Source organism: Canis lupus, chromosome 17 (genome assembly GCF_011100685.1).
Source record: "Canis lupus familiaris isolate Mischka breed German Shepherd chromosome 17, alternate assembly UU_Cfam_GSD_1.0, whole genome shotgun sequence".
Classification (NCBI taxonomy): Eukaryota; Metazoa; Chordata; class Mammalia; order Carnivora; family Canidae; genus Canis; species Canis lupus.
The window spans coordinates 32,175,963-32,199,831 of record NC_049238.1 but is presented as its reverse complement, the minus strand read 5'-3'; the positions used below and the strand labels follow the sequence as shown (position 1 = coordinate 32,199,831).

Here is a 23,869-nt window from a genome sequence, read left to right as displayed (position 1 = left end):
TTTCAAATGCAATAAAGCAGATGGGCCTCCCATTCCAGACTTAAGTGCTAAGATATTTCAGATACTTTGTAATGCTGGAACCCTACAGAAGGGAAGGAAATTTCTCTCTCTGTCCCTCTCTCTCAGACACTGACTTATTTTGCATTGCATGCTTACAGATCATGAAGATAACTCCAGAGGGCAAGATTAAATTTTATTTCTAAAAGCTTAGGCTGTAACTTTAGGACCCAGCATGTTGACTAAGCAATTAAGAATTGACAGGGAGGGCAGCCCAGGTGGCTCAGTGATTTAGCACTGCCTGAAGGCCCGGGGCCTGGTCCTGGAGACCCGGGATAGAGTCCCATGTCAGGCTTCCTGCATGGAGCCTGCTTCTCCCTCTGCCTGTGTCTCTACCTCTCTCTCTCTTTCTCTCTCTCTCTCTCTCTCTGTGTCTCTCATGAATAAATATGTAATCTTAAAAAAAAAAAAAAGAACTGACAGGGAAACACAGTACAGTCCTAAGTGGAGGACAATGATGGTAACTACCGTGCTCATCATTATCTCGAAATATCTTCACTTTGAAGAGATGATCTAATTATTCCCTTGCACATCCCTCATGGGAAAGGTGTTATTATTTCCATCTTGAAGAGGAATATAATGTCTACTCCTGATTTATAAGTGTCATTTCTTATGAGAAATTTCACTATTTGCTTTCATGCTCATACTCACAATATGATTCTTATACACCCCAAATTAGCTAATTTAAGTAGAATTAGAGGCAGAATAATGTTTCCATAAATGACTAAAATTCAGTGTTTTCCAAATTGTTTTAATCATATACCTTATGAAACAATAAAATGTCCAAAACTATAGAATATAGGAACTCATAAGGATCATATACAAAATAAATATAACTATAAAGTCTAGTGCATTTCCTGAGCTTTTGTAGGGTATATGCAACTCTTCTTTCTGGGATGGGAAGTGGGGGAGAAGAGGAGTTAGAGGATTAATGATTGTCTTCCTCCTCTTTCTAATAAACCCTAACAACTGCAGCTCTTATAGTAAGCTCTTCCTGGAGCTAAAACATAGGATGAAAGGGAAATAGAAAGAAAAGTAAAAGGAGGAGCAAAGAAATGGATGAGCAAACAAGAAAAGAATGGATAATAGAAACACTGAGTGGTTGGCCTTAAATATCAATGTCATGACACTGGAGGCTTCCAAAGAGACTGTGTTAGTTTGTTAGGGCTGCTTTAACAAAAGACCACAGTCTGGGTAGCTTAAACCATGGAAATTTAGTTTCTCACAGTTTGGAAGGATAAATGTCTAAGACCAAGGTGTTGGTGGGTTTAGTTTCTCCGGAAGCCTCTCTCCCTGATTTGGGAGAAGGGCTGCCTTCTTGCTGTGTCTTCACAGAGTCTTTCCTTTATTTGCATGCGTCCCTGGTGTCCATGTGTCCCAGTATCCTCCTCCTATAAGGATACCAGCCTGATTAGATCAGGGCTCCACCCTAACAGCCTCATTTTAACTTCGACATCTCTTTAACGTCCTATTTCAGAATATGGTCACATTCTGAGCTTAGGGCTTCACCAGATGAATGTGGGGGAGATAATTTAGCCCATAACATGTGCTTTTATTTAAAATTATCTCTGCTTTCAGGCCAGATATTAGAAATGTGTAATAACTATTCAGCATGACACTATAGGAAATGGTTGTTAAAAGATAAACTGAGGCACATTAAAACTTTTAAGAATTTATTTGAGCAAATATGTATTCCAATTAGGCAGAGCCAAACCAGAGTGGTTTAGGGACACTGCCAAGAGAAACAAGGAGAAAGGCTTTTATAGAGCAGAGGTGGAAGTAAGTCAAGGAAATTATTTGATTGGCTATAGCTTCAGTGGTTGCCTTATTTGGTAAAGGCTTAGGCGGCTGCTTGTGATTGGTTGCTTTAAAATTTGTTTTCTCAGATACAAGTTTATTTCTGAAATTGATGTGGCTTAGGTTTTCATTTCCTTTCATAGGTCACCAAGGCATTAGAGCTACCTCAGTCACTTTAACATGGTCAACAATGCTGTCTTACTCTAGCAAGTCACACACTTTTCTATCAGCTGGCCTAACTTGCGATCCTTACCTACCTAGTCTCCAAAGAGGATTCTATTCATCTGCTGGGAGCTTCCTCCCAAAAGTTCACTGGAGATGGTCCAAAGCCTCAAAGGGGAGACTGTTTTCTCGACAGATCCCCAAAGTGTGTTTGCATAATAATTCTGACCACGTGCTCCCTAAGAGCAAGCCATTGCCTCGTTTCTCTTCCTGTGAGATGACAGGTGACAAATGGAGCCATTCTTCTTTTCATGTTTTGTGAGAGGCACTTTTCCCTCAAAACTCCTCAGCTTTAAGGGTTTTCCCAGTAATGATCTGCACCAGACAGTGTCACCACTGAGTGTCCCCCAGAGAACACACATATTTGCTCCTTGCTGGTAATCTCAGGCTACACAGTCAGCTGGAAAGTCTGACAGCCTCGCCTGCTGCCAGCTGCATTAGTTGGACAAAGGAAAGCATATCCCTGGTGTCAAGGTTTGTGGGGATGGGAAGGTGGTGAACAAAGTCCCCAAGCAGCTCTTTCCAAAATGGCACAAAACACATGAAATTGTATTTGCCACCACTTTAAGAAGACTTGACATTCAGTATCCCAATTTTAAAATATGTGAGTGGGGATTATATCCCATTATAAATGAAGTCTCTGTTTTAGAATACTATTATTGATTTCCTGGTTCCTTTAAATAGTAAGCTTGGTGCATTTCTTAATGTACTAATTGTGTTAGGTAATTGGCAGAACTGGGATATATGTGTATATATTATGCAAAGTCAGTGGAAATTTGTGCATGTATTCATTTGGTTAACAAGCCCTTAACCAGCTTATCCCACAAGCCAGAGATGGGACCAGGTGCTAGGGACACAAAAATGAACAAACTCCTGCCCTCGCTGGGCTCATGATCAACTGAAGAAGAGAGTAATGGGCTAGTCTAGAGAGAGACTGGTTCTCAAGTCGAGTGTGTATCAGCATCACCTGAGCCACCCCACACCCCATCCTCTAGTTTCTGATTCAGTAGGGCCAATTTGCTTTTCTAGCAAGTTCCCTGGTGATGCTGATGCTACTGGTCCAGGACAATAGTTTAAGAACCACCGATCTAGTGTCTCAAGTGTTAGGAGGTTCCGGAAGCTCTGAGGTGGAATTTCCAGCCCTGGCTGGAGGCCAAAGGGGGATGTCTGAGATTTCACAAAGGAAGTGAGTTTTAAAGGATGAGCCGGGAAAGGTAGGGAGGGCAGGATTAGGACATGCGGAACACATTTAATTGTAAAGGACAAAAGTAGGAGAAAGTACTTATGGTTTGAAAAAAAATAGAAATAATTCTGTTTGGCTAGGGTGAAGTTTGAGTCTGAAATAATTGCAAGAGATGAAGCTGAAAAACTATGTAGGGCCCAGAGCTGTGATTGTGTGATTATTTAACCATGAATCCCCAAAGCCAGGCTCCAAGCTGGAAGATCCTTGGTTAGAAGAACTCCATCATAGTTATCTTTTGTCTAAAAGGACTTCTTTCTGAGCCTGGCACAGAGCTTCCCAGTCTTTTGGAAGAAATCCTTTTCACTTCCCTAAAATGATAACTCTCCCTGGAGGTGGTAGGACTGTAGAAAGGGTGTGTTGATTGCATGTAACCAGAATTGGATGAGGACTTAAGCTTTTGCCATTCAGCCATGAACCATGAGGGAGTGTGTCAGTAGCTTAATAATAAATTGGTTGATTATCATGGACTCTTAGAAAACCCTAAGCTTCAATCACCTCTAATGACCTCCCGGCTACTCAGAGGAGAGGGATGACAGGCCGAGGAAGGAGGGAGTTGGAGACAGGAAGACCCCGCCGAGCACAGGTTGTGATGACATGTGCTTCATTCCTCCCTCCAGGGGAAGATGATGACGACGATGAATGTGGGGAGGAGAAGCTGCCCTCCTGTTTCGATTATGTGATGCATTTTCTGACTGTGTTCTGGAAGGTCCTCTTCGCCTTCGTCCCCCCGACAGAATACTGGAATGGCTGGGCCTGTTTCATTGTCTCCATCCTCATGATTGGCATACTGACAGCTTTCATTGGAGACCTGGCTTCCCACTTTGGATGCACCATCGGCTTGAAAGATTCTGTGACTGCGGTAGTGTTCGTCGCACTTGGAACTTCGGTACCAGGTAGAGAATACGTTCATATATGATCTCCCCCAGACGTGGAAGCCCATTTGCCTTCTTGACCTTTTCTTTCTCACAGTTTCAAGGACTATGATAACAAACAGGCCTATGAAAGACAAGAGCCCACAGATATAAATAATGTCACTGCCAGAAGACCGTCATGGCATTTTTCAAGGTTAGAAAGCTAGTCGGTATCATCATGATGACAGGAAAGCATTCCCAGGGGGACTGAGAGAACAGATTGGTTTGATGGCTAGATCGATAGATCAGCTTCCCATTACAATCAGCAATTTCAAAAACACAAACCCAAATTACAGAATCACCTTTACACACAGAATTTGACTTTTATATATTTACTAACGTTTGGATGACTTCCATGAATCTGACTGGTTGGGTAACTGAGATAAATATCTACTGAAGACCTGATACAATATTCCCTTGACCAAAATGTTAATGTGAGTAAATTAAAAAAAAAAAAAAAAAGTAGACATTGATCAGGACAGGGCATAAGTAATCCCAGCCAAAGCAATTAGAATAAGTACACATTTCATGGATGTCCCTTCATGCATTTCTTATAAGCTGAATTTTTCTTCCAGTCTACAACTGTAGCTCATTATATTTGCTTGGCCTTCTAAGAAATCATCCTCCCAAACATGACATTGATAGCAGTAATTTTCAGACATTGGTGAGCATCAAAATTACCTGGGAGCTTGTTTAAAAAATGCAAATGCCTGTAACCCACCATCCACCTGCAGAATCAAAAGATCTAGAGGAAAGACCCAAACATGAGTGTTTTAAGTTCACAGGTAATTCTGGTGCACATCAGAGCCTACTGTAACCAAGGTTCTGGACCCAGGCCCCAGTACTAGTTGACATCTTGACAGATACACAGCTAACCCTGGCTTTTGGTTTTGAGTCTAAAAAACGACTGCAGTTTAAATCATGTATATATCTCTTCACTGGAATTCACTAATTGTGAATATCTATCATCTCCACTCAGATATCATCTCAGTGTCTCTGAGCCTTGCTTTATTTGTAATATAGGGATAATCATACTGAACTTGCAGAATTGTGGTAAGGACTGGAGAAAACACCTATAAATTATGCATCTGGTAAAGCATTTGAAACATAGAAGGAATTTAATTAAAACACCAGCTTTTGTTATTAGTTATTTATGAATAGCTGAGGATGATCTGACCAGTATAAGTTTGGATACCTCGTCCTTGAGTAACCAGAAAAAAACGTCCAGATCTATAGTGGTGAGCCATTGCACATGGTGTTATCCAACTGATTGACCATTTCAGTGTCTTGATAAAGGGGCCTGATGTGGTTCTGGTGTCACTGAGTTAATGGAGGACTCAGGGAATTTAGTGGGTCCTTTTACTACTATCTTAGTGGCCAGAAGTAGGCAAAGTCTTCCAGTTGACTGCTGATGCTCAGAGGAGATTGGACTCCCTCTCAACACCAGCTGTTTCTATCAGTTCCAATTTGGGTCTTTATTTTTATTTTTTTCCAAAAATAACGAGAAATTTAGCAAGCAGAAGGAAGACCTTGAAATATTCATACTGTGACTTGTTTTGTTTTGAGAACACATTTACCAAAAAGAACTAAACATAATGGTTACCAATCACTCTATCTTAGGTTACTACAGGAAAATATTTTGTAGTCTACTTTTCCTAAGGCTTAAATCACTGTATCAAATGGTGCCCAAGTTAGCACACATTCTGGCCCTGGGTTTAACCCTTGAGGAGAATATGTGCAAATTATGATAATGAAAGCAAAATTAGGTCTCTCATCAGAGTTACTCAAAATCAACCTACCTCTCTGGAAAGTCAGCAGTTGGTCCCATCAAATGCATCTCTTGTTTTCCAAATGATCAAAAAAAAAAAAAAAATGCTTTTACTGCATCAAATCCTTGTTTCTAAAAATATATATTTTTTTAAGTTTCCCAGATCCTTATCTCAGTACCTCAAAACTGGCTCCTTTTCCCATATACTGGTCTTCCAAAGTAGCTCTGTGCATCTCTTGTATTAAATTATTTTGAAGGGTGTGGAAGCCATACCATATCATTTTTCCATAACATGAAATGTGGATTCCACTAAACCTTAGTGTTTGGAGGAGTCATTTGTTCTGCCACTTAAAACGGGCTCAGAACCCAGGTAGGGGCATCAAGAGGTAAGAAAGCCTGTTGGGGAGAAAACAACAGAAACATTCACTGTCAAAATGGTTTTCCTTCACTGCCATAAATTCTTCCCATGGGGAAACAGATTTCTTTACTTTGTCATCAGGAGGATTCCTGTAATTTGCTGCAATATTAGCTGTGCAGTGTGTTCCTCACACAATATTCACAGGTAATCTCATATTTATATAAACAGACATCCCATTCCCCTCAAAACAGCTGTGCAAATTGAACAAGATGCTGAACAAACATAATATTTCTGACTTTATTCTTGAACCCTGATGATTCAGAGCAGTGCTTTATTATATTTCCTGACTCAAAAAAAAAAAAATTATTCTATTATTCCGAGATGACAAAGCCCAGTCTCTACAGGTGGAAGAATAAAAGAAACTAATTCTTTTCACTCAAAGCTTACCATTAATGGGCATTGGTCCTGAGGCCCAGCTTTTCTCTGGGCTGATGTCTTGACCCTTTTCCTAAAGTAGAAGAGCTCTAAGCTAGTGTTTGATGTACTGCTGCCTCTTTGTAGGTGAGACTCTTGGATTCTCAGCTTGTGATGGCCTGCCCTGAGGCAGGATTAAATATTTAAATATCTCATCTAAAGTATTTTTTCATCATATTCAAAATCTATGGGGAAAGGAGCTTATGCCTTTCCAGGTGAGACAGCTTCTTCCTACTACTGTGAATCAAATGCTCATTATAATCTACGGGCAGAAGGGGGCGCCTGAGTGTCTTCACTCCCCCTCAACCTTAGTATGCCTAGAAGGCCTTAAAGACCCACACCTGTTAGGAGAGCAAGAGCAAGAGCCTTCTTTTCCTGACTCCCCTTCTGCAGAGCTACTTGTCTAGAGAAGAGGAGCTTCCTGAATCATCTCCTTCTACCTTTTAATGTTGGAGTAAGCAAAGCCTGATCTCTAGCTCTCTTCTCCTCCCCTTCTGGGCTCACTCCCTGGCCCATCACACCAGTCTCCGAAGCTTAAATGCCACCAGCATGCCAATGATTACCAAATCACTATGTCTAAAGTAGAACTGCTTATTTCCATTATCCGACTGCCTTATCCTTGAACTGAACCAGATCTTGCCTTTTTTTCAGGAAAACAGTATCATCTCCTCAGTGTCCTTGATTCCTTTTTCCTCATCCCCACAGTCAAGCCATTCATAACTTCTGCAGATCTTACCCCTAAAGTATATCATATCATGATGGGACCCACTTAGCTCTCTGTCTACCACCAAGGCCAGGTAGGCTGTTCTCTCAGACTGCTGCAAGGCCCTCCCGTCTGTCTCCATGCTTCTGCTAAGGATTGTTTTAAGATGTAAGTCAGACCACATTTCTGCTTACAATCTTCTAAGGTCTCCCTACTTGGGATACACTTCAGAAGTCTGTCCCTGGCTGACAATGACCAATCTGATTTGTCTGCAGCCTGTCTCTCCATTCTCTTTTCCTCCTTGCCCACTGTTCTTCAGCCCCACTGGCCTTTTTACTGTCCTCTGTGCACCAAGTTCACTCCTTTCTCAAGGTTGCACTAGCCATCTAAAATGCCCTTCCCCTTCATTTACACAAGACTGGTTCTTTGTCTTCATTATATCTCATCTTAAATGTCACTTCGTCAAAGAGACCTTTCCTAACCACACAGTGTGAAGTGTGTTATATCACCCTATTTTCTGTAGAGTCTTTATTACTTTCTGGATATTCTGGGTTGTTTTTGAATGTTATTGTCTACCTCTGCCCACTGAAATGGAAGCTTCATGGGAGCAGAAAACTTTGCCCTTTCAATCTCTCATTTCTTTGGCTCCCAAAAAGGTGCCTAGCTAACAAATAAGTAATGCAATTGTATGCCTATGTGTTTGCACGTGTGTGTGGATGTGCTGTATCTATAAATCAATGTACAAATCAGTCATTTACACCTTAGTATGGGTTACTCAGATCAGATGGCTTTCTTCTTAACACTTAGAGACAGCAAAGAATTAAAGTTATTATTGAGGGAGAGGAACAATAGATACTTTTATAGTGTGTCTCATTCTTGAGGAATACATGTGGGCAGGTTACTGTAGTTAGAAGGGCAAGCACAGCTTACGAGCACGAGTCTCCTCTATTGTGGGAAGTGTGATGGGGAGCAAGATATTGTCTCTTCTTCATTCTTTTCTCTGCTATCATCCCTGCTTTTAGGATGCAGAACTTAGGCCAATACTTTTAAAATTTTAGATGCATTCTGTGTAGTGCTAACTAGGCATTTTGCAGTATCCTGACTTGGGTCTTGTAACATGTAACTATGTTACATCAGATTGTTTCTATAGAAAACAGGCTCAAAATTCAAGAGAAATTAATGCAAGAAGTTTAGAACCCAGCCATTTTTTGCACTAGCCACTACCCTGATCACATGCTCTTTTAGCTTACTATTATTTACTTGAATAAAACTGGGTATATTGGGTCAAGACATTCCAACTTCTCTATCACATTCCAAACATGGATTTTCTTTTCATCTCTTGCTCCTACTGGAATCAAGTAGAATCAAGCATTCTTCCTTAATTGCAGAGAAAACTCTTAGATGTTAATGAGTTGGGAAGATTTTTACCTCACTCAGTTCTGCCTTGGTCTTTCTCCATACATCTTGATTAGGCTTGTGCCTGGATCTGGCCAACTACCCCCCGTAATTTCCTGTTATGAGTTGTTTACTCCTGTGACCACAATGCTTTAAGAACTGGGTATTTTAGGGCTATTTCTTAGCCCCTGGCATTGTTAGATTTTCTGTTCACTTCCAGTGTTTTGAACATCCTTTAAGTTTTGTCAAGTAGGAATTATTTCACTGTAGAAATTTTAAGTCATGAAGGGAAAGAAAATAGATGATTTTAGGCATTTTTCCCTACTCTGTATATAGAACTTAAAAAAAATAAGACCTTATTTTAGAGAAAATGTGTACTATTTTTAAGTTACATTACTTCCAGATTTCAAAATATCATAGGAAGAACTTGACAAAAAAACTGGTTAAACTAGCTGTTCATTATGTTCTTTTAGTGCTTTGGTTTTCTTGCCTATAAAATAGGCATGATAATACATGGAAATTTAAGAGTTGACAAGAGGATTAAATAATATGGATCTCAAAGCACTTTGTCAACTGAACATTGGTATAAATCCAGCAAATAATTCTCATTATCTACACTCTCAAAATGTTGAATAGAAACCATCAGAAAATGAGAATGAGGGGGCACCTGGGTGGCTCAGTGGTTGAGGATCTGCTTTTAGCTCAGGTTGGGATCCCAGGGTCCTAGGATAGAGTGCTTGCATCAGATTCCCTACAGGGAGCCTGCTTCTCCCTCTGCCTATGTCTCTGCACCCCCGCCCCCATGAATAAATAAATAAATATCTTAAAAAAAAAAGAACATGAGAATGAATGGGAAAGGTCTATGAACAGAGATGGAAATTTTAAAATATTTGTCATGTAGCTCCACTATGTGCTAGGCATGCCCACTGTATTTACAGTATCTATTGTCTTACTTAGGTTATATCAGTAAGTGGTACAAAGTGATTTTGTCTCCTCTGAGGTTTATTTTTTGTCCGTTAGCCCCTTCACCTAAAAATGAGTTTTATTTTTTACCATTTGACATTGTGCTGGAAAACATTGTTTTTACAGAAAAAAACTACTCACTATGGATTTTTAGTTTCCTAACTTCTAGTAACTCTAAAAATAAAAATACTGTATACTTGGGTAATAGTACATTACAATTTATTGTGTCTTGCTATTTTAATTCCCAGTGGATCCTAAGGTAACTTGTATGGTTGTGCAGGTTGTATACTGCAATCTCAAGGGATCATCGTAATCTAAATGACATCCCTAGAGATGTATGGGGTACCATACCCATGGATGTATATAGTGGTGGTCCTGTCTAAAAGTCACTTTATCAGAACAAGAGAGTAAGCTGGAAATTAAGGCTCAGAAAAGAATAAATGATTTGCTCATATTCAGTTCCAGTTAAAATCAATGATAAATTGTGTCTCCATTATAATCTGGTGCTCAACCACTCTATCATTCCACCTTGGATTCATTTTTAAAGTAAGCATTCTATGCATTCTTTCCCACATATATTATGATTGGAGGGAAATTACTTCTTTCTTTGGCTTTAATTTAGTATTTCCCAATTTAAAACATGTAGCAGCAGAATTATATTCGAGCTCTTTGAGGTCAGGTACTATCATCATTCCCTCTGGCATGGAAAGCAGAAGAGTACATGCTTCAAAAAAATTCAGAAATGATAAAGGCCTATTTCTATACCCATAAACACTTAGCATTTCCTACGTTGTAAAATTTAAACACTAAAACCACTGGAAACCCTTTTAAACATTTTCAGCTCTGACCTAGCTGGCAAAAAAATAAAAATACAAGATAATCCACATCGGCACAGCCATATGTTGCTAATGGAACTGACCACAAAAGGAGGTTTGGTCATTCTGGGCTAAGATCAGAGATTCCTGTGATACACGGCTGGCGAGGTACTGGGGTCAGTGGGAACCAAGAAGGACGTATGGGGGATGTTCTCTCGGCAGTCATATTTTCAAAGACTTACTGAGAACTCTGGATATCAAGCCCAGTCTTCTAAATTTCTGAGTAGAAGTAGGAGTCTGGGAGTACGACCACTAGAGCTAACTGTCCAAGGCATCTACCAGTAACACACTCAGCCTCCCCCTTACTTAACAACAGAGATGGGGTCAAAGGGAAACACAGCACCCCATACAAATCAGATATTCTTTTCAGGGTAAGTTGTATCCAGCCATTCTGAAATCCCAGAGCCATCCGGTTTGGCCTGGAGAAAAACAAGGATTCAGATTGATGCAATCATTTCCTCTCCCTCCATCCAACTTGAGATAAATTTAGTGTTCTCATTTCTGGGCTCACGGATGAACTGGTTAACACTCTCAGTATCATAAAAATTATGCAAAATCTTCTCTTAGTGCAGTATTAATGGACATCCACAAGGAGGTATAAAAGAACATGAACTTTAGAGTCAGATAGACAGGAGTTCAAACCCATTCATACCACTTCCAAGATGTAGGGCACCCCTAGAGGCAAATTGCTTTCAGGTTTAGTTCCTTAACCTGAATAACGAGGACATGAAAATCTCTCAGAGTTACAGTGACGATGACACGAAGAAAACACCCTTACCAAGTACCCAGCAAGGGCCCAGCATATAACTGATGCTCAAAAAAAAAAAAATGTTAGATCTCTTCTTTTCTTCTTCAATGTACTGGTGAATGGGTTTAGGCCTGCCAGTGTTTAGCTCAGCACTATCACAGCAAGTAAAAAGAGCAAACCAAGCCTATCTTCATTATGGTCCTATGCTAGGAACTCTGGTGAGGTGGACATTCCCAATTGTGTTCCTGTCTCCTGCATTTTACTCTCTCTGAGCTTTATACTCTGCACATTGGCATTTCAACTCGGCCCCGGGTTGATAAGGAAGTGCCATAGCTACAGTGTGTATACATATTTAATTGGATGATTAACATTTCACATCAGTTTAAATGGGAATGAAAACAGAATTGCTTTACTCTGCATCAAGATTCCCCTGTGGCTTTAATGTCGGTTCCCCCAAGAGGATCCTAAAGGGCAGGTGTATTTCATTTCCAGATACCCTAATAAGCAGTCAGTTTCTTTGCCACTAAGAAAGGTCAGTGCTGCTGAAAATGGGTCCTCTGATCGTAGTCAGGCCAAGAGGCAGAGCCACCCTGGAATACAGCCAGAGTGCAGCACCAGGCAGCCCTAATTCCTCAGAGGGCTTTCCACGGGACCTTATCTCAACCTTATGCCAGAGACCAGATAGCTGGAGGTAAAACACTCAGTATGTTTCAGCACGCTTTCTTGCAAATAGGTTTTTTTCACCTTTCAACTCAAAGGAATTGAAAGCAGCTTACAAAAGCAAACGTTTATAAGGACAGAGCCAAACAAAGGAAGGCTAGATACCAGATTTCACAAGACCTGCTCCATAAATGGCACAAGAACTGCCTGTTATCCTACACTACAAAACACTGGGTAACACAAAATGCAGCAGACTCAAAGCATCTTGTAAAAATCTGGGAAAGACCCATTTCAAAACCATTTGCATCCTTTATTCTTAGGGCCCAAGGAAGAGGTTGTATTTAGTACTTTTAAGTTTTTTTGCTAGCAGTTTCAATCCTTGATTGGTCCCAAGGGGCAGCACTGCATGGCCACCTGGCGTGGAGGATGAGGCTGGAGGAGGACCGAGATGCTCACAGTGATGTCACCTACCCGGAGGTGGTCCAGGGAGCTGAGAATTCACCATGCGTCATGCCCAGTCCCAAACGCCACTGTCTTTAGATTAGTGCCTCAAGCCCACACCAGCCACCTTCACTCAGTCCCATAAAAATCCCAGTGTTAAAGAAGGGGAGCTAAAAATACCTCATCTTGGTCTTATCTGGGCCTTTTTACATAGTCTAGGTCAGCCAAAGCAAGGACATTGGCAGAAACATCACCCTGCTCAGGGGTGTGTACGTGTGTGTATGTGACTGTGTGCTCAGAGAGCTGGTTTTAGGAATGTGCAATGTGAATGAATATAAATTTCCTCTCCTTTTTAGTCTCAAAAGATATCCCCAAAGGGAGCAAACTTCAAGTGTCCTGAAGGCTGTAGGCTGTTGGCTCCAAAGGGATTAACAAAAGTATGAGTCTCTTACAAGTGACTTGTAAACAATGTTGAGGTGGTAACTTTCAAATTTCTCCCTACTCATACTTGAAAAGAAGATAATGAAAATGAAAAATGTCAAGAACCACTGTTTTGCGTTTTTTTCTTTCAAATTCAGGCCTCAGGCTGCATTTTTTAACAACTTTATTGAGACATAATTTTTATACCAGAAATGTCACTCCTTGAAGGAGAAAGTTCAGTGATTTTTTTTTAGCAAATCTACAATGCCCTGCCACCACTACCCTAACCAGTTTTAGAACATTTCATCACCCCTATAAGATCCCTCATAGCTACTGACAGTTAATCCCCACTTCTTCCTCCTGCCCTAGGCAGCCACTAATGTAACTTTCTAACCCACAGATTTGTCTTTTTTTCAACATTTCACAAGTATCAATTTTAATACAAATATGGCATGGATTCTCTCCACGATAGTAACTGTATTTTAGTAACACAGAATTTAGGAATTCATCTCAGAGTCTGTAAGATTTTAACATAATTTTTGTTTTGTTCACCACAAAATCTCTATGGACATTTGCAAACTACAAGTGTAAGATATTTTTGATCTTCATTGCTTTGTGCATATGTGAATTTGTGCATCCCTTAAAACAATCCCACTATCCTTCCCCCAACAGTAACCTTGGCTCGTATATTCAAAACCGCTAGGGGAAAATATTGCACAATGGTATTTGGAATTAGCACTATGAATCTTGGGGTAACACCATGTCTAATGATCTATAGAGCCTAAATATCCTTAGACAATTATAGTCAGGTAATCATAACACAATGCTAAGGAGGCAGCTCTCATGAATTCAGCTTCTTACTCTTATCCCTGGCCCCAGCCTGTAACCCAGTAGATATTTGTCATTGGCCCCTGGATCCATTAGGAAGAGAGTAGAGACCAAGGCCTTGAACAGAGGCCATGTGCATTGTCTCCCTACACACAGAATGACATATTACTAAATTCAAAAGTAAAAAAAAAAAAAAAGTGTGTCATAAAAAAGCAGAACTTAATTGCCATGTCATGGGCACTGCATGAACAGCAAAATGAATTTAAAGCCCATTGGTATTTTTAGACGAGAAGGCAAATAAAATGGTATTCAATTTAAAAAGTAAATCTTACATGTGACTGTAAAAGCATTTTAATGTCTGTTGGGGATAGTGCATATTATAGACATGAAATCATGGTACTTGGCATTTATGCACAAAGCCAGCTGGAATGCCATCAATGCTCCTTGGCACACAGACCCCACATCCTGCCTTTTCCCAGGAATGAAACATAAACTATATATTATTACTTTATATTCTGCTTCATTCTAGAAAAGGATTTAAATCCATAAAATGCCTTATATTCTTCACTCTTCCCGGCACATGACCCAGAAATGCCAAATCTATAGGTGACCATATCTGATAAACTTTGTTTAGCTCAGCACGTATAAATCCTATATTTTGTGCTAAGGAGAAAATAGCTTGCTTTGGTTCTATTACTGACAATCAGGAAATTATGTGTTGTGTTTGTTTTCTTTCTCCCTTCCTCCGCCCTCTGGAGCCCAGGGGGCTTTTTTGACATGGTCCTCCATAAATTGTAAGCTATTATTAGGTTATCACTATAAAAAATCATGGGTTGAGACAACAAGCAAGACTAGCTGCAGTTCCAAACTGAAATGATCCCCAGTGGGGTCTGCAAATGGACCCAGCAGAGAACTAATTATACCATTTCATTCCTGGGTTACAGTTGTAAAACAAAACAAAACCCCACAAATGTGCAAAAAGATCATAAAGACATCCTCGGAAGGATTCTATGTATGATGATGCTTTAGACAGCTGAAATTTGGCAAGCCAAAACCCCTAAACTAACCCAATTGTCAAACTAGAGGACCACATGGCTGCTCAGAGAGAGGTCAACACTCAGGGTGAGGCTGAATTAGAAGTGGGTCAGGTGCTACTTGTCCTTTTGTCTGTACTTCTAGAGTCTCACATTTAGGGAGAAAAGGGTCAAACCATCTAGAAGAACCTGACATCAGTAACTTAGGTATCAAGTATTCTTGTCCTTAGTATATGGATTAAACCCTTTCTTATACAATTTCTACACCTAAGTCCACAGTAGGATGTTAGTGAAAAATAATCTTCAAAATAAAGGGCTATGTTCTGACAGATGATGCCAGTAGCTAGGATGTGCAAACTGAGTGAGACAATGTGGCATTCTCGATCATTAAATATTCAAGTGGTCTTCTCTCTGCACTAGTCATCAGGCATTAAAAAGGAGATTAATACCATTTTGTTAAACATTAAATGAAAGAAAGAAGTAGGATACAGGGGCATGGCATAGATTCAGAACCATTCTATACTCATTTTCATTCGTTGATTCTACAAGTATTTAGTGAGTACACACTAAGTAGAAGGCCCTGTTTAACACAGTAGATACAGGGCGATAAACAAGACAGATGTTGAATCCCACAAAGTTCATACTCCAGTGGAAGAAAACAGATACTTCACAAAAATAGGATAAAGTGTCAGACAGTAGTGAGGATGAACATTGTTGAGAAGAAAATAAAACAAGGTCATGGAATCCTGAAATCAAGAATACATATGTTCTATACACATGGAGGAGTATTCTAGTAGGGTGGTAGGACTCCTTAGGCCACTAACCTTTGGCAAATTGCCTACTCACTCAAAGGTCTGATTATCCCCCCTGCAAATTTATCCAGGCAGTTCTAATCTTAGAAATTATGAAAAGGTGTTACTTTTTCCTGGCTTATTCCTTTAAATAACTACTTTGAATTATTTTGGTGGTTTGATTCTCTGGGCAGCTGCAACTCTTTTATCACTACCACATCTGTTCTTATGGGACAGTACCCAATTGCACTGGGTTTTTCTCCCCAGCACTTCTTCCCCTCCCCTTATAAATGTTCCATGTTAGTTATTATTTTGGAATATCCAACAAATGATCCACATAAAGGCCTTAGTGATTCATGGTGATTTCATAAGAGTAGAGCATTTGCATTTAACACGAAGTGTTTCAACAGTAGCCACATTTGCATAGCTTCATTGTTTAAAAAGTATATTTGTATAATTTATCTCTTTGATATCCACAGCAGCCCTAGAAGTTAGGCAATCTAGATGTGTTATCAGATTCAGAGCATGGGATAATATCTGTTGAGAGCAGGATTAATGAAGGATACTGGAAACGAGCTTGCAGTAGGAGGACCTGGGCACCAGGATTCACAGAATGTGAATTCTAAGCCCATCCCTGCATTCACATTCCATCTGACTCCTAGAGAGTTTCAGCTTTCTCCTCTGAAAAGAGCAGGGCTGATGGTAGCTGCTCCCCCTGCTCTGAATTGTCAGAAAGAGCAAATAGTATAACATCTCTGGAAGTGCTCTGAAAATTCTAAAATGTAAAATTAAGAAATTTTTGTCAAAAGACATTTTAAAAGTATCTACCAAGAACTATACTAGGTGCCTGGGAGAGAGACAAGGACAGAACTTGACATTAGATTTCAGCCTCATCATGTATCCTTAGCAGTTTGGATATAGCTCTACACCTTACTTTCTAGTCTCTGCATTACAAATTACATCTCTTTGAAGAGCTCACATACAAATGAGCACTTGGGTATTATATCCCTTCCCAGAAATCTCAAGGGGACAGAGCTCTTAACAAATGAATATGCAAAGTAATTCTGTGGGTTGAAATCAATGGAATATTCTATTAGTAAATACAATATAATGTTGCTGTAACACAAATACAAAAATTGAGAGGATTTTGGCCTTGCTCTATAGTCCATCATTGCCCGACAGGAATGGTTGGAAGGAAACAAAGACCCACACATCTCTTCCTTTCACAGCTGGTCCTCAGAAAACTTTTATAATGGGTGAAGTTCGTTTTCAGAATTCTTGTGCCACTTTATGGCCTGTCCTGGGCACCTCTTGACTCTGAACTCCAGGCTAGCCCCTGATGGCCAGGAAATCCCTTTATCATCACTTCCACTCCTCCTCATGCTGATGCCCATTGAAATGCACCTGCTCTGTGTATAGTATGTATACCTTCCCTCTTAGGATCCCACTACCATAGCCCTGACCCCTGAAAGGACCAGAAAAGGCTGAAAATAAACCTTCTATCCCTTTCCATACAGACTCTATTATTTAGAGGAAACTTTTAAAAATGTAGATTAGTCCTAAACACATTCCCTTTGTAAATAAATTGGGAAATATTAATAAGCACAGAACAAAAAATCATCCAGCAATCCCACCATACATTTGCATTATTGTATATATATATATCATTTTAAATTCCTGGGACATTTAAATAAATCGCACAAAAACATATATACAAACATATATATAACCCACACTTTTTAATGGGCTTATATTAGGCTTAGTTACAGAACTTTTTCACTTAGTAGTGAAAGTAGTTTTACTTTGTTATTGTACCTTTAATTATAATTTAACAGTTGCACATTAAAGCTGTAATTTTACCAGAAATGATAGGTTTCTAATTTTTCTCTAACATAAAAACTCTGCACTGACCACCCCCATACATAAGCTTTCACACTTGCAGAATTACTTCTAAACCCCTAGTAATAAAATTGCTGGATCAAAGATTTTATGGATTTTTAAGAATTTTGATAGACACATATGCCTTTTGGGACCATATAATTAATCCATAGGAATAAGCTAATGGAAAAAAAAAATTTACACCATGTCGAGGCAAAGTAGGAGCAGAAAGAAGAGAATTATCACAACTTTCCAGAACTCCCTCAACTTCCACCTGTTAAGGAGCACCTGCTGCCTCCAGGGCTGGGTTGAAGTTGTATGCAGTGACAATTTTTATTTATTGAGTTCCCTCTGTTTGCCTACTTTTAATAGTATTCAGGCTTTCCTGAATGCATAACGCACAAAGCAACCTCTTTCAAAAAGAGAAGGTCTGTGGATAATAAATAATTGGGTAAATATCCACAGGACAAAGCCACATGTTGGGTGTCTTCAGTGTATTTTTCAGATCTGTAGACTTTGAATTATACTAATATAGCCCAACTGACAGGGAAGATTTCTTTGAACCTATTAAGGCTACCTGGAAGTAAGAGTGAGGGTTTCTGTTTTCTCCAAGTTATAGTACAGTCTTTCTATCAGGTCCCACTCAGCTGCCTCTAGTTCTAGCAAGACTTGGGGCACCTGTGGCTTTAGTATCTCTAAAGTAGGACTTGAAAAGATTCAAATAGGAGATGGATGTTCCAGAAATAGAGCAAAGTATAGAAGAATGATCCAGACTTCAAAGGCTAGGAGGGTTGAGGTAAAGAGAGAGATTATCATGAAGGAAGGGAGAAGTGAGCTGGAGGGATGCTGTTTCATGCAGGGCAGCCCCGGACAGTGTTTGAGGCAAGGAGTTCCAGTTGTATCTAATAACTAACTGGCTTGGGAAGATGACAGTCAGATATTTGTTTTACCCCCAAACCTGCCCCCTTTTTGCAAACTTTTGAAAATTACCAAAATGTTGCTTGACTAAATCACAACAATGTTTTACCCTCATGGATTTAGTATTAATAAAATAAAGGATCATTATAGGGGCACCTGGGTGGATTAGTCTATTAGACACCCAACTCTTGGTTTCAGCTTAGGTCCTGATCTCAAACTTTGTGAGATCAGCCCTGAGTCAGGCTGCATGCTCAGTGGGAGTCTGCTTCGATATTCTCTCCCTCTACCCCTTCCCCCACTCACTCTGTCTGTCTCTCTCAAATAAATAAATCTTAAAAAAAATAAATAAAGGCTTATTATAAAATAGAATTATGGCTCAAAATTGAAAATATCAAGTAGGTTCTTTCAAGCCTATTTTTATGTAATAGAAAGACAGTGTAATAACCGTGTAAGTGTAATAACCAAGAGAAGCCAAGAACTTAAGGAATTGAAAAAATTACTTTGTCAGTAATCTCTAATATTGTTCTAAGTGAATGAAGGGGCATCCATGAAAATAGTCCCCTCTTAATTTGTTTCTGACCCATGCAAATATTTTCCTAAAGGAGTCAGGTTGATGTTTCTCTGTAGAACAATTTTAATCCTTTTCTTTCAACTGATCAGCTGTTTTAATATTGTGTAGTTATAGCCAGAGGTAAACATGATGAAGTTTCTGGATTGTTTTCTTTGAACTTTTTGTCCATTTTCAAATTTCAGATATGTTAGTTATTTAGTCCTTGTTAATACCCATGCTCTCGTGCTTAAGGTCAAAATCCCATGAGTGGCTCAGTCATTTGAGCATCTGACTCTTGGTTTTGGCTGAGGTCATGATCTTGAGGTCAGAGCTTGCTCTGTGCTCAGCATGGAGTCTGCTTGAGATTCTCTCTCTCCTTCTACCCTTCCTTGTGCTCATGCTCTCTCTCTTTAAAAAATAAATCTAAAACAAAACAAACAAAAAACCCATCATAGATCTGTGGTTGAGAACCTAGCTAGGATCACATTCATTTGGTCTGAATCCTAGTTACACTTCTTACTGGCTATATAACTTTGGACAAATCCCTTCTACTCAGGGATTCAGTTTTTTCATCTACCAAATGAAGATAATAAAGGTTCCTACTTCATATGGTTGTTTTGTAGATAAAATGAGAAGCTATGTATAGAGCCTCACCTAGGAAACTCATAAATGTTATCTACTATTGCCCTTATCACCACCATTATTGCTGGACATCAAACACAGACACACATTCTCCCAAAATTCTACATAATTTCTATGAAACTTAAATCACCTAGCTGAAGGAAGTCATAATGAAAGATTTTAATATCATTAACATTTCCTTGGTTATCATCAGAACAAAGAATTCTGAAATATAATAGTATTTGCTGTGTACCTACTAAATTTCAGATACCATGCTAAGCTGTTTGTAATATTTCTGATCATCTTTATGGCTATATAAATTGGGACTCTTATTTTCCCTATTTTACAGATATCAGAGGCTTGAAGAGAGGTTATCCCAAGGCCACACTGCCAGTGTATGGCAAATGGGACTAGGACCAAGTCTTATTCTTTAGCTTACTTACTAAAGGCTCCTTTAGTACTATAAACTAAAGGCTCCTTACTACTCACTGCTATAACTAGAGAGATTATGCAGTCCACAGTAATCAGGATTGGCGTTCTTCCATAATGACAGTGGTTAACCACAGAGTAACATGAAACCAGGTGACCAAATGAACTACTTACAGTGACTTCAGCTTAATAAGTATCTCAATGCCAAGCAGAATCATTGATTCACATGAACCCACTGGGAACTGTGCAATATTATGGTCATCACCAAGCTAGCCTGTTCACCACTTGACCAAGAGACAGGAGATTTCTCTCAAGACAGACAGCCCTGTACCCTTTAGTTTATCAGGCACACGCTGGAAATTCCACCACTATAATCTGCATAAACCTTTTTATTGGGGGACGTAAACAAGCAGGACTCCCAAAGTGAAAGTACCAAACCTCCTTACCATATAGAATCTAGTCCATTCCTGAACCATGTTAATACAAGCCTCAAGGGACAACCAGGTCAGAATACCACTTCTTTGCTTCATACCCAGCTAGTTGGCTTAGGGCTTTTTTCAGGGTCAAGAGTGGGAGTGGGGAGAGTGATGGAGTGAATAGAATAAGCCCCATTCCAGACAAACTTTAAGAGTTCTTCAAGAGACTCAAATGTCTTTATTGACCTCAAAGATCTAGAACCAGGGATTTTAGAAAATTTTGGCAAACTTCATGAAGCTAGAGGTTTGAACAAAGAAGAGGAACCTTGGATCCTCTCTTGGATGTTCATGATCATCAAACTGAAAAAGTGTCCCATTATGGATGTATTTAAAAGTGGAGTATTATCATTTTCTTTTGAAAACATGGATCAAATTGCATTTTGGAATACAGATCAAATGGCACTGTTGGTTTGTGTTCTCTTCTCTGCTTTATGTTCCCAGGAAAATAAACCTCTATTATTTTTCTCTTTTAATTAGAATTCATCTCTTTCTTTGAATTTAAAATCTACCAGGATTTCAAATACATAACAGGGAAGTAAAGTCCCGGGGTACCCTTGCAAAGTACAAACATGCAAGTTAACATATCAAAACAAAAATAGTGTCAAAAAAAAAAAAAGTGTCAGAGCTCTTCCATATGTTATCCAGGCTAATGTGCAAGACATGCCATTGTCCTTCCACAGACAAAGAGACAAAGGCTCCAAATGGTTAGTGTATCTCAATCTAGTTGGGGAAGCTTTAAAAAAACTACTGGTGTCCAGGGGCACCTGGGTGGCTCAGTTGTTCAGCGTCTGACTCTTGATTCCAGCTCAGGTCATGGTCTCAGGGTTGTGGGATTAAGCCCCATGTGGGGCTCTGCAGTGGGTTTGGAGCCTGCTTAGGATTCTTTCCCCTTCAGCAACCCCCACACCCTCTAAAATAAATAAATAAATACAATTTTTAAAAAAAATTACCGGTGTCCAGACCAATTAAGCAGAAACTCGAGTAGGGCTAGAAAGCTGGTATTTTTCAGAGGTTGCCCTGGTGCTTCTGATTTGCAGTTGGGGATAAAATGCCTAGAAGCAGGTGTTCTGATCTGCCAACACGAGTCCTCTGGAGCTTTTTACTTACCTCTGTTTTCTTCTCTTCTAAAAATAGGTCATGTCACCATCTCCATCTCTTTTCTTCTCTTTTTCAGGAGCAGCTTTTATGGGCAGAAATCTCATTTAAGTGTTTTTCCCCTTTTTCTGTTTTTACAACTCCTGACTGGCCATTAATCAATCAAACATCAGCAATTCCTTGATCTCTTGAACTTTGCCTGGAAGTCAAATAAGGATTCTTTTGAGATGAACCAGTGGAATGCATGAGGCAGTGTGGTTTTTGTATTTACTTGGGTAAATGTCACAACTAAAGACAAAACCTTGTTCAAAGTCCTCAGTGACAGAATTAGTACATAAACTCTTTCCATTTGAATTCTGAAAGAGCAAGAGAAAAACGTGCATAGAGGAATGTGAGAGAGGAATATGAGCATTATTTCAGCAGAGATGCCTGCCTTAAAAACCAGAACATCCAATGTCATTTTATGACTTAGGTTATGTGGAATTTTCAAAATAAAAAAAAAAGTCTTTGATTTTTAATAATTTTATGCTTTATCACATTTTTAAATGCATAGGATCATTAAGTCAGGCTTTAAAGGATGTTCCGACTCCCTAAAAGTTGAGAATTAACACATTAAGTCAGAATTCCTTACCATTTATTCATTCTCTTGGGATCTGGTGCTGTTGTTTTATAAAAATAGCTAATAATACTGAACCCTCATTAGTTGCCAGACCCTAATCTGAGTGCGATTCATCTTAACACATTTCTGTCAAGACTTCATTTTCTTCAAAAATGAAGTAGGTAAGCTGCTTACCTGGCAAGTGACAGAGCCAGAATTCAACTAAAGTACATTTCCCTCCTCCTTTGGCCTTTCATAGCATCTATGCTGGATTAAGGTTTAAAGATAATAAGAGCATTATGGCGCCTGAGTGGCTCAGTCAGCTGAGTGTCCAACTCTTGGTTTCAGCTCAGATCATCATCTCATGGGTCCTGGCATTGAGCCCACCGGCTCTGCACTCAGCAGGGAGTCTGCTTGAAAATTCTCTCCCTCTGCCCCTCTCCCCACTTATTCATTCTCTCACGCTCCCTAAAATAAACAAATCTTTAAAAAATAGTAATAAGAGCATACCATGTCTTGAGAGTGGGTGAACATTAGAGTTAAGCAGCCCCAGTCCCTCCACCAAGCCCACCCAAATGGTTCTGTGAATAAAATAACCCCTCTATCTGAGGGCATCACTGTTTCTAAGAGAAATTAGCTGCTTCCCCCAAGCTGAAACTTCTATCTCTTTCAGCAAGGCCCCCCACACTGTGGGCATTTGGAGCAATAGCCATTTCCATGGCTTAGAGCCATAGTTCTTAAATATTGGTGTAAGGAAGAATAACCTGAGGCACTTGTTAAAATGCATATTCCTGTGTCCTTACATCAGAGAGTCTGATTAGGTGGGTTGAGGGTGGAGCTCCAGATCTTTTTACCTGGCTTTCCCAGTATTTCTCATGCCAGTGGTATGCAAACTTGACATTACACAGTTTGCAACAGTTGTCAATGCCACCATTTATACCAAAGCTTTACTCATATAAATGGATGACTGGTCAAAGTAACTTCGAGTAAATAATTTTGCAAACATTTACCTATTTGGAAAAGGTAAGTGTCTGTGCAGTATGGTTTAATTTCATAAATACTGTCACAATTTGATCAATGGCAGTATCTTCAGCTCTAGAGATCTTCCTGGGATCTTTGAATATTTCATTTAGGCCATTCTTTAAAAATGAGAAGATATTAACATTAATCAGTTTTAATGAAGAAGGGTGCCTATGTTCAAACTCCTACAAAAAAAAAAAAGAGAAACACTAAAATCATACATGAGAATTTAGTATTTTGATGTATTCTGCATACCACCCAAACAATAAACTTAGGGACAGTCATGGAGATATTCTAGTCTAAATCCTTTATTTTAGATGAAGAAACTAGAACCTAAAAAAAGTGATGTCCTGCCCAAGAACACATAGATAGAAGAGATAAAATGGTCTCCTTAATGAAGCTTCTCTCACTACTGCATCATGAAGCTCTGTACCCCTGGTCCATCTCTTACATTGTCAGTAATTCACAGGTGCTGGGGAAGCAAGCATGCCTCATAAGCAGGCTTGATTCCAATGAAAATCACTGTCAGTGTCAGTTCCTGGGCACAAACTGCTCCAGGGTTGAACAGCTGGCCCTCAAAATATGATAAGAGTCAA

At 39.5% G+C, this 23,869-nt stretch overlaps 1 protein-coding gene across 1 annotated transcript in view; it reads left to right on the top strand.

Annotated features, from left to right (window-relative positions):
* SLC8A1 (solute carrier family 8 member A1) overlaps positions 1 to 23,869 on the top strand; it is a 299,968-nt gene that overhangs the window by 271,400 nt on the left and 4,699 nt on the right. The window contains 1 exon segment of the mRNA NM_001304962.1: positions 3,937 to 4,212. Within this exon segment, the coding sequence (NP_001291891.1) occupies positions 3,937 to 4,212 (276 nt within the window).